At 41.0% G+C, this 11692-nt stretch overlaps 1 protein-coding gene across 1 annotated transcript; it reads left to right on the top strand.

The window, feature by feature from the left end:
* Positions 1-6218: 6218 nt before the first annotated feature.
* On the top strand, positions 6219-8637 carry LOC109001463 (probable metal-nicotianamine transporter YSL7). Its single transcript, XM_018978748.2, has one exon. It carries the CDS (start codon positions 6238-6240, stop codon positions 8458-8460), a length of 2223 nt encoding a protein of 740 aa, XP_018834293.2. The 5' UTR covers positions 6219-6237; the 3' UTR covers positions 8461-8637.
* The last annotated feature ends 3055 nt before the right edge of the window (positions 8638-11692 follow it).

Raw genomic sequence — 11692 nt, 5'->3', positions numbered from 1 at the left:
CTCTGATATGATATGAAGATGGTATTTCAGATTTTGATATGCCAAAGGATTTTTATTTTTGGATTAAGAATATTTTCTAAAGATTTCACTCTGATATTTTGATAACATGGTTTGATTATGCATTCTAAAAGCAAATATTTTGATTCTATGATGAATTTTCATTTCTCTTATGCTCTGTCTTTTATAGAGTTTTCGCTTTCTCATTTTGCGACTCGGCCCTCTAGGGTTTAGGCCTTATTGCGGTGCCTTTGTGCCCTTTAATGTCGACGGCGTCTGGTGGGGGTTGCCTAGAAGTTATATCTGGTGGTTCTCTAGGTGAGAAGGAAGGTGGGGTTCCTCATAAGTCTTACATGCAAGCGTTGGCTCATCCAAACACTACGACTTCCAAGATGCCGATGAGTTAGCTGGTGGATGTGGATGGTGAAGTGGGATTTGTTTCTATAGAGGCTGAGATGAATAAGGCGGCAGAGGACTTTCATTTTGCCTTAGTTTTGAAATTGTTATGTAGTCGGCCTTCTATTGATTTAGTGAGATTGGAGATTGTGAAAACTTGGGGTCTGGTTGATATTCCAATGGTGAGTTTTATGGATGAATATCATGTTTTGGTTCATATGGCTAGTGAGTGTGACTTTGCGCATGGGTGGGCGAAAGAAGGTTGTGTGATCAATGGCTGTAGTTTTTATATTTTTTGATGGACTAAGGATTTTGATCTAAATGCAAAACTGTCTATGGCTGCGCCATGGATATTTTTCCCGGGTTTACCAATGCCCTTGTATCGTAGGGATTGTCTTCAGATTCTGGCCAATCAGTTTGGGAGGTATCTTGGAATGGATAACACTACTTTGTCTCGTACTCATGCAACGGGGGCCTGCGTTTGTGTGGAGATTGATTTGTCGACTGAATTGGTGCAAGGTTTTCCTATTGTGGTGGCTAACAAAAAAATATGGCAATCAATGAGGTATGAAAAATTAGGTTTTTATTGCTCTAAGTGTCGCCATCAGGGGCATACAGAAGTGGTGTGCAGAATGGACCAACAAAGAACAGAACGGAAAAAAGAGGAGAAGAGGGACACAGGTAATCAGGGAGGGAATAATTAATGTGTGGCATGAAAAATGGGTTCAGAAAGCACCGTTGGTGCAACAGCTAATGGTGCAATAGCAGGCTACTACAGTCGAGGCCGAGCAAGGCCAAATGTGTATGCTAGAGGGTGTGGAGAAGGTGCGAAATATTGTTCTGGGTCAAAGTACGGTAAAGGAGAGGAATGATGAGACGTTACCAGCTGCTGATAATCCTTCGTTGTTGGTGTTGGGGGTGCCTCCGCATATGGAGGGGTTTAGTCGGAGGGAAAAGGGTGTTGATGGAAGGGGTAGTCCAATAGAATTAGGTGAGATTGTAGGGTGTTGAGTCTCCTTTAAAAGTTTAGAACGTCTCTCCTATAGTTGATTTCTTAAGGTTAAATGGTGGTAATAGATTGGCTTGGGAGGAAGGAGGTTAGTCCAGGGTTGTAGATGACCTACTGGCGCTAGAGGGTGCCGGTTCGGACTATGTAGTGGAGGAGGACCAGATGTTAGACCATGATGAAAATGTTTTTCTTACTCAGTTTGCAAAAGAGAAGGGTTATGGTTCTGAAAGTGAAGCAAGGGGTTCTCGAGGTCACTCGAAGAACAGAGATGGTATGGTATTACGTCATTTTCAGCAGGTGTTACCCCGCCCCTCAAAAATGAATTTATGATTGATAAGGTTCTAGTGTGGAACGTGTGGGGTGTAGGTACGTCAAAGCATCGGCTTAAAAGTTTGGTTTTGAAGTCAAAAGTATCGATTGTTTCTATTGTGGAACCATTTGCAAGGGAGGATAACCTTCCCAGTCTAGCGAATTACTTGGGTTTCAAGAATTTGGGTTCTAATGCTATAATGAGTGGTAAACTATGGTTATTATGGCATGAGGATTTGAGGGTGGACATTATGGATATGTCCAATCAGTTGCGCACTATTTCTTTTAAAGGTGGTGTGTAGAAAACTTTGTTAACATTGGTTTATGCCAAATGTAGAGATTTGGATAGACGGGATCGATGGAATGCTTTAAGACACATGGATAGTGAGAGGGTTCTGTGGTTGGTTGTGGGTGATTTCAACATCATCCGTAATGATGGGGAGAGAGTTGGTGGAAATCCGAGTCCTTTAGTGGTGATGGGGGACTTCACAGAATGTCTAAACTGTTGTGGTTTATTCGGTCTTCCAGCTAGAGGCCGCAATATGTCTTGGTGTAATAGCCAACAGGGGTGTGCTAGAAGCTGGGCTCAGTTGGAAAGAGCACTTATGAATGCTGAATTTTTTAAAGAGTATCCATCGGCCTATATGGAGTACTTTTCTTGAAAATCTTTGAGTCATGCTCCTATGTTGATTTAGGGGCCGAAAGTAGAGGAAAGGTATGGTCTAGCTCCCTTTAGATTTTAGAATATGTGGCAGCAACATCCTTCTTTTCGTGAGGGAGTGGTTTCAATTTGGAAGGAGCCTGTGCTAGAGCTTGGTTTAATTAAGCTTGCTGCAAAGTTGAAGAAGCTAAAAGTAATTCTGAAAGGTTGGAATAGGCGTGTCTTTAGGCATGTCAATAATACTATTAATGAGATTGAGGAGATGATTGAATAGTTAGATTTCCAACATCAATCGTGTTTTGATAAGGAGTTAGAGTTGGAGTTGTTGATTTCGAAAACAGAGCTTGAGATATTTTCATGTTGTGGCTAATGTGAGGAGGCGACGTTCTACTATAGCATCATTGTCTTTGCCTAATGGTGTTGAACTTCGTTCACCGGAAGAAGTGCATCTTGACACTGTGAAGTATTTTGAGCATTTTCTCGCTAGGGCAGGTGCAACTCAAATTTCGGATTTATCTTTGTTAGTGAGTACGGTACTTTCGGTGGATGAGAATGAAGACATTTGTAGACTTTCGACGGAGGTGGAGGTGCGTGAGGCATTAGAATCAATTCCAAAAAACAGTAGTCCAGGTCCTGATGGATTTGGATCGCCCTTTTTTCTTTCATGTTGGGATATTGTGAAGGAAGATGTTGTGGAAGCAATGTGTAATTTTTTTGGGGGGAATTCTTTGTCGAGGTATTACTCTTCTTTTTTTATTGTTCTGATTTTGAAAATGCAGGAGCCAAAGAGTTTTGATAAATTTCATCCAATTAGTTTGTGTTCGGTCGCTTATAAGATTTTTTCAAAGATCTTAATGAAGAGATTGACAGCGTATCTCCCTCTTATTATTTCTCTCGAGCAGCGGCCTTTTATTCCAGGTAGAAGCATTTTTTAGAATATTTCCTTAGTGTAGGAGATGCTTCATTTAATAAACAAGAAATCTTGTGGCGGTAATGTGATGATGAAAATTGATATGGCAAAAGCATATGATATAGTGGACTGGAATTTTTTACTTGATGTTATGGTGGCGTATGGCTTTACGAAAAAATTCTATGATTTGGTGGAGATGTGAATCAAATCTCCATGGCTTTCAATTTTGATGAATGGTACGTATAAGGGGTTTTTTCAGCCGTCAAGGGGTCTTCGTCGAGGTGATCCGTTGTCTCCTTATTTGTTTATTTTAATGGAGGAGATTTTCTCTTGTTTGTTGCACAAAGGGTTTGAGGAAGGTGGGATTGGGAGATTTTCTCAGCCCCGTGGTGCACCTTTGATTTCTCATTTGTTGTATGCGGATGATCTACTAATGTTTTTGAATGGGGAGAGGCAAACTCTTAAAGGAATTTCCAAGGTGCTGGATGTGTATTCTAGTTGGTCGGGGCAGCTGGTTAATCGTGATAAAGCAGCTATGTTCTTCTAAAAAAAAACAGTTTAGCTCAGCGCTCCAACCTTATGAGTTTTATGGGTTTTGAAGAAGGGAGTTTGCCCACATGGTATTTGGTGCACCGATTGTCTCTGGGAGATTTACGGGCCGTATTTTAGAGCCCTTGGTGATTAAATTTCAGAATAAGGTGGCAGGTTGGAAGTGGCGCTTATTATCACAAGGTGGGCAGCTGATCCTACTTAAACATGTTCTTTCTTGTATGGTGACACATTTGCTAGCGATTTTGGATGTTCCGAAGATGGTGTTGAGTAAGGTGAATTCTATTTTATCAAATTTCTTTTGGGGAGAGTCTAAAAGGAAATGGGTTTCATGGTGACATATGTGTACACCAATGTTTGGGGGGGCGGGGGATTAGGTGTTTGAAATTTTTCAGATGCTCAAAAAGCCATGCACATGAAATTTACTTGGAGACTTTTGTCAACAACTAATTTGTGGGTGAGTTTCTTTAAAGCGAAATATTTGAAAGGTGAGAATGTTTTGGTGTCCGAAGTTAAGTGTGGGGACTCTACGCTTTGGAAATCAATCTTTAAGGTGTTGCTGGAAGTCCTAGAAAATATGTCTATCAAGGTGCAAGAGGGTAATGTTTCGTTTTGGTTTGATAAGTGGATGTCTAATGGACTGTTAGCTATTTCCAACTCTATGGTCTCTTGCCTGCAGTTGAAAATTAAAGACTACTGGGTTGATAACGTTTGGAATGAGCGGTTGTTAGAAATCTTGGTTGGTTGCAATCAGGCAAGGGATATTATTGTTGAAGTTCTGGGTCGTCGTTAAGGTAAAGATATGTTAATCTGGCATCCAAATTGTTATGGTAAGTTCTCTTCGTCTTCGTTGTGGGATGTGATTCAGGTGAAGGGGCCTGAGTTGGAAGGAATGGTGTTCAATCCATTGGTGTTCTATCTGCATGTGGAAATCGAGGTTTAATTGTCTCCCACTAGATGCTCATGTTCAATCCATTGGTGTTCCTTTAGTTTCTCGTTGCAATTGTTGTGGTTTGGGTGAGATAGAGGATTGGGATCATGTTCTAAGTTCAGGTGATATAGCCAAAGAAATAAGGAAGAGGGCATTGGTGGTGTTAGGCATAAATTGCAGAGAGTTTACGAGCTGGTGAGGACAGGTTTGCTACTGGTTTCAGTGTGCCGAGAAGTCATTCCAAAAGGGAGTGCTGATTGGGTTGATGTCAATTTTAAAGCTCTTGGAGATTATGGAAGTGGCTGTGCTTAGCTAGGATGGAAGGGAGATGTGATTCAGTGGACAATGTATGGTTGTCTATTAAAACTTGGATGAGATTGATTTTTGGTAAGCTTCTGAAGGTTGGGGTTGTGTCCTACTTGGACCGTGCTATCCTTAAGGAACTTGAGGTATCGGTTCTGCTTACAAATTTTCAGCATCCTATGCAGATTTCTTGGAATAGGCCAAGAGAAGGTTGGTTCAAGTTAAATGTTGATAGCTCTTGTAGAGGTAATTCGGGTAGCTGTGGGGGCAGTGTAGTGGTGCGGAATGATAGAGGACGAGTTGTTGTAGCCTTTTCAGCAAAATTTGATTATGGTACAAATAATGAAGCTGAGCTTCGTGCATTATTTCATGGTTTATTACTTTGTAAGGACCTGGATATAAGCAAGTTAGAGATTGAGTGCAACTCGATGTTGGTGGTACAGTGGTTGGAAAACTTTTCTTGTATCGTTTGGTATTTATGGGATTTTTGGGAAGAGCTTATTAAGGTTATTTATGACTTCGATTATACGATTACACATCAGTTTAGAGAAGGTAATAAAGTGATGGATTTTTTAGCAAGGCAGGGGGAGGAGGGGACAAATTGTACATTCATGGGTATAGATGATTTGCCCCTTCATTTGAGTGGTTTAATTAGATTGGATTATCTTGGCTTGTCTAGCTTTAGGGAATAGCTTTAGGTTTGGGTGGGGTCGCCTTTGTTGCAGGTGTTTAGTATTTTCAATAAAGTATATGTTCTCTGCTTACTTAGTTGTTTGATAACTCACCCTTTATCACCACACTATTTTTTAGATAATTTGAATATTTCAGCTGAATAGTCAAAATTATAGAGCATGGGTTAAATGATTTTATCATAGTGGATTAAGCATAGAAGGTTTCTATGAATATCAATGATTTTTGTTAAGAAATTTTATCGTGTTTTGATGACTTGGTATTTTGGGAGTTTGATTATATTGAAGTAATTGGTTTGAAACAATAAATTTTATATCACCTTAAAAATTTAGAGCCTATAAATATATTGTTGGAACGTGAGTTTAAGTGGTAGAAAGTAACTCTCCAACCCCATCCAAGACCGGGGTGTTACAGTGCATGTATGGTCCTTAAATATTAGATGACGATAAGGTTGTTGATCACATGCGAGTCATGGGGATTGTATGAGAGCCAGGAGTAATATACAAGGCATTAACTTTGTCGGAGCCGTGACCCGAGCCAGGGGGAGAGTGACCGCAGAAGAAGCGCCGATATTCGAAACGAAGATCAGCATATCTGGAATGATGGGGACCACAGGCGAGCAAAAGAAAGATCAGATTACTTCCAATACCGATGACCTGACCGTTTCCGCACAAGGAGAAGCAGCTGCCGAGGACAAGGAACTATTGTCCGTTGAGAAAGTATTCTCGAGCAAGGAGGTGCCTCCATGGCAAAAGCAGCTGACGTTGAGGGCCTTTGTGGTGAGCTTCGTGTTAGGGGTTCTCTTCACCTTCATCGTGATGAAGCTCAACCTGACCACTGGGATTATACCATCCCTCAACGTGTCTGCGGGGCTGCTGGGCTTCTTCTTCGTCAAGACTTGGACCAAGTTGCTAGAGAAGTCCGGGATGCTGAGGCAGCCTTTCACCAGGCAAGAGAACACCGTTATACAGACCTGCGTTGTTGCCTCCTCCGGCATTGCTTTCAGCGGTGGCTTTGGCAGTTACCTCTTTGGAATGAGTGAAGTTGTTGCCAAACAATCTACAGAGGCTAACAATGCACAAAATATTAAGAATCCAACTTTGGGATGGATGATTGGGTTTCTTTTTGTTGTTAGCTTTCTCGGTCTGTTTTCCGTGGTGCCTCTTCGAAAGATTATGATTATAGACTTCAAGTTGATATATCCAAGTGGTACCGCAACTGCCCACCTTATCAACAGCTTCCATACTCCACAGGGTGCCAAGCTAGCAAAGAAACAAGTGAGAGCATTGGGGAAGTTCTTCTCCTTTAGCTTTCTTTGGGGCTTCTTCCAATGGTTTTTTACTGCAGGAGATGGCTGTGGATTTGCGAACTTCCCTACATTTGGTCTCAAAGCCTTTGATAACAGGTTTTACTTTGATTTCTCAGCTATTTATGTTGGCGTTGGAATGATCTGTCCATATCTAATCAACATATCTCTTCTTGTTGGAGCCGTTCTTTCATGGGGTATTATGTGGCCACTGATAGATGCAAGAAAGGGCTCTTGGTACTCTGCAGAGCTTAGCCCAAGCAGCCTACATGGCCTTCAAGGTTACAGGGTGTTCATAGCTATAGCCATGATCCTTGGTGATGGCCTCTATAACTTTTTTAAGGTCCTCAGTCACACTCTATATGGTTTGTATCACCAACTATCAAACAAAGATCCGGGCACAGTTATTCCCTTATCAGGTCGATCCCCCCCTGAATTGCCTCCATCTCTGTCTTATGATGACCAACGTCGGACAGCGCTATTTCTCAAGGACCAGATTCCAACATGGCTTGCTGTTGCCGGTTATGTCACCATAGCAATAATATCTGTTGTCACACTTCCGCACATCTTTAGCCAGCTCAAGTGGTACTATATTGTGGTAATTTACTTAGTAGCGCCAACACTAGCCTTTTGTAATGCTTACGGTTGCGGGCTGACAGATTGGTCATTAGCATCCACGTATGGAAAGCTGGCCATCTTTACGATTGGGGCATGGGCAGGGGCCTCTCATGGTGGGGTTCTTACAGGTTTGGCAGCATGTGGAGTCATGATGAACATTGTATCCACCGCATCTGATTTGATGCAGGACTTTAAGACAGGCTATATGACGTTGGCTTCACCCAGGTCCATGTTCGTGAGTCAAATTATTGGAACCGCAATGGGTTGCGTTATTTCTCCTTGTGTCTTTTGGCTCTTCTACAAGGCCTTCAATGATCTTGGAGTTCCTGGTTCACAATACCCGGCGCCTTATGCGCTCGTTTACCGCAATATGTCAATCCTAGGGGTTGAAGGGTTCTCGGCTTTGCCGAAGCATTGCCTCACACTTTGTTATGTTTTCTTTTTTGCAGCCATAGTAATCAACGGGATCAGGGATTTAGTTGGAAAGAAGAAGGCTAGCTTTATTCCACTTCCCATGGCAATGGCAATACCCTTTTATCTTGGATCATACTTTGCCATTGACATGTGTGTAGGGAGCTTGATCATATTTGTGTGGCGGAAGGTAAACAAGGCAAAGGCCGATGCATTTGGTCCAGCAGTAGCGTCTGGTTTGATTTGTGGTGACGGGATTTGGACTCTGCCAAGCTCAATACTCGCTTTGGCAGGTGTTCATCCACCCATTTGCATGAAGTTTTTGTCTAGGGGAACGAATGCAAAGGTGGTTGCTTTCTTAGCTACTTGACTACATTAAAAAGTCTCTGTATTTCCTTGTTCAGCAGTTCTTCAAACTTCAGCCGTGCCTCGCTCGAGTGTAGCCGAGGCCTTTAACTCTATATGTATTTCCGTATTAAGATTTGATCCACATCTTTTCTATATATAAAAAAAAAGGCATTAACTTTGTCGTATCCATTTTCTAACATTCATAAGGACTAGTAGTACTTACTACTTATTCCAATACCCTTAGAGTTTTAGACCCTTTAGTCAATGAGGACAAGTCCATTTAAAAATTCGTAGTTGATTTTTCATTGGAATATCTACATGGTGGCCCTGGTATTGGGCAAAGAATCTATTGGGCGTGGGCTTTTTTGGCCACTTTCAAAAATCAAAATCCAAAAATATTTTATAGGCCTCTCCCCTGCAAAAGTCGTGACCATGGATGGATCGTCCAGACTCCGAATTTTGCTCTCATCATCTCACAAATTAGTGAGATTGCAATTCTTGGACCTGTCCCATTATACCTATCTATAAGGGAAAAAATTCCAAAGCCATCGACTATTTGGATTTTTCATTTAACGATGAGAATTTCATAGTGCATAAATGAAGGTCCTTTAATTTGGGATTCTTTAATAGAAACAATCCCATGCAGCACAATTACAGGATATTTTTCCAGTTTTCCTTTTTCCGAGTTTTGATTTCCTTCTTTTTCTGTACCCATTTTTCTCCCCTAATCGTAATTTCAAGAGAATCAGGACGATGGAATGTAACGCCTCAAACCCGGTTGGCCTGGAGAATTACTACCTGTCTCTTAAGAACTTATTTTCCAACACAACTAAAAAGAAACCCAAATCTTTAATAGCAAATCTCAATACCAAGAGTTCTAAATAACCACATTGAAAACTCCACAAAGTCATTACTGCAGCTAAAATAAACTAAGGAATCCGTAATCTCCCGGTAGTCATAACAACCCAACCAATAATTTCATAAATCTTATTGAAACCCAAGATATTAATAAAACTCAAAAACATTAAAACTAAGAACACCAGAAGTCCTTCTTCTACCAACATTTCCTCAACTTAAATACAGACAGCAATCTAATCCAGGTCCTCATTTGGACTCTCCACATCATCTGAAAAATATTATAATGATAGGGGGTGAGTTATCAACAACTCAGTAAGCAGAAGTTATATGCTAGCATGCAAACATGAGCATTTACAAAGTAGAGCATGCATAACAAAATATTTTCCAGAGTTAACATGCAGAACAAAACATATTTTCAAAAGTAACAGAGCGATGGTTTTAAGACAAATAAAACCCTTAGTGCTTTGGCATAACATAAACTGAGTATCATCATCAGATCAAAACAGAGCATCAAACAGAGCAGAGACCATGTTTCACCCTCGTGGTAGGGTTGTGCTAACCCTGGTGGCCAAAACAGGCAAAGACAGAGGTGAAATCTTTCCTTTATTCTTCTCGGAGCCCCGAGTGTGCACACAGGAAAGACCACAATAAAACCACTTTGTTTCCAAAGTGGGTGCACTCAGAGACAGAGAAGTTGGTACAAACCCAAACAGAGCAGAGCATAACAGAGCAGAGTAGAGCAAAACAGAGACAGAGTCATACGAAAACCAGTACACCATGCCAAAGGTTTTCAAATGTTATATCAAAATAATACAGAGTACCAAAACAGAATCAGACAGTTTACACACGCTGAACACAAAAGCCAAAACATCTTTCTAAATAAATGCACAACTTTTCATATTCTCAATATCGCTCTTTTTTCCAGATTTCAGAAACCACATGACAGAATTTAGCTCATGTCTACACAATGCATGTCAGAACATATTTTTCTCTTTTTTGTACAGATTTCATGAGTATGCAAATAAACGACCGAGGTTGGTTTTGTTTTTCTCAAATTTTCATTTCGTCATAAAAATATGCAAAGTTTTCAGAAAATCAACCTCAGTCCCAATAATTCGTGTAAGGCCTAGCATAGGAACCCCGCTTACCTGACTCTTGCAGCATATTATCTATGCCTTGAGAATGACCTCTATCAATCTCGTCACCTATTCATTAAAAAAAAATATATAAACTAAGTGTTAAAAGAAACTAACACAACCTCCATCTAAATAATTAAAACCCACAATTCCAAACCATATTATAGCAAAAATAGCTTACTAAGTCAACCATGTAGTAATCTGGACAGCCCTAATTTCAATCCAAAATACCATATACTAATCTTAATATTTACTAAACCACCCTCCAAAGTCAACGTCCAACACCAATAATCAAAATATAAACCCCACTTCAAAGGCCCCTAATTACAAGCAATCCTCACAACTCAACCAAGCTGCAACAACGATGTAATTCCAAATAATTTAACCTCCCCTCCAAAATGGTCATATAGAAACCCGAACCATACAAAAACAACCCCTAATCAATTCCAAATGTCACTCGGTTTTACTGCTCGACCAACCCACAATAATCCACAATTCTAAGACCATTCCAATACAAAGTGTTGGCTCACTCACTTAAATGACCAAGAACTCACGAACAACACTTTCAAGTATATCATTGAAGTGAAAATAAACTGCCTTGAAGTGAAAGTGTGTGCGCGTGCGTATGAGACCAAGAACGAAAATGGCTTACCAACGAAATTAAAAATTCTCCCGTAAGGGCTTCACTGGTTACACGAAAGGCCAAAACCGAAAGCCCAAGAACCAGAAACCACAAGCAACAACTAAGATTGCAAGTCATGAAACAGAGGGGGTCGACTGAGAGGGTTAAGTTCAGGTCTAACATGAAGAATAAAAGAGAGGGAGAAAGAGATACCTGTAGGCAAAAAAATCACCAAGTGGAAGAGGAAGAGCCGCGTACGAAGAGGAAGAAGAGAAAAAAAACAACTACCGAAAACAGAGATACACGCTAGGGAGGAGCACAGTGACCTGCTGCCATGGAGGAAAAAAAAATTCGAAATGAGGAGATTTAGGCCATGTGATTCAGAAGCACGAAATCAACCCAAAGAAAACAAGGAAAAATGGTCGGCGAAAATGGTTTACCTGTGAAGAGTGCGTCTGCGCGAGGGAAACCCAGAAGAAACAGAAGAAAAAGAAAAAAAAGGAAACCGTAAGAGGAAGAGGGGGAAAAGAAATCGGGAGGGGGGGGGGGGGAAGAGAAGAGTTGAGGAGGGAATTACTAACCTCCAAAACAACGCCGTTCGCACACCTTCAAGGAAAAGGGGCTGGGCCCTCACGCAC

This window comes from Juglans regia, chromosome 6, assembly GCF_001411555.2.
Source record: "Juglans regia cultivar Chandler chromosome 6, Walnut 2.0, whole genome shotgun sequence".
Taxonomy (NCBI): Eukaryota; Viridiplantae; Streptophyta; class Magnoliopsida; order Fagales; family Juglandaceae; genus Juglans; species Juglans regia.
This window is presented reverse-complemented; position numbering and strand designations above follow the sequence as displayed.

Coding starts and splice junctions, on each gene's coding strand:
- LOC109001463 (XM_018978748.2), top strand. CDS start 6,238: ATGAGAGCCAGGAGTAATATACAAGGCATTAACTTTGTCGGAGCCGTG.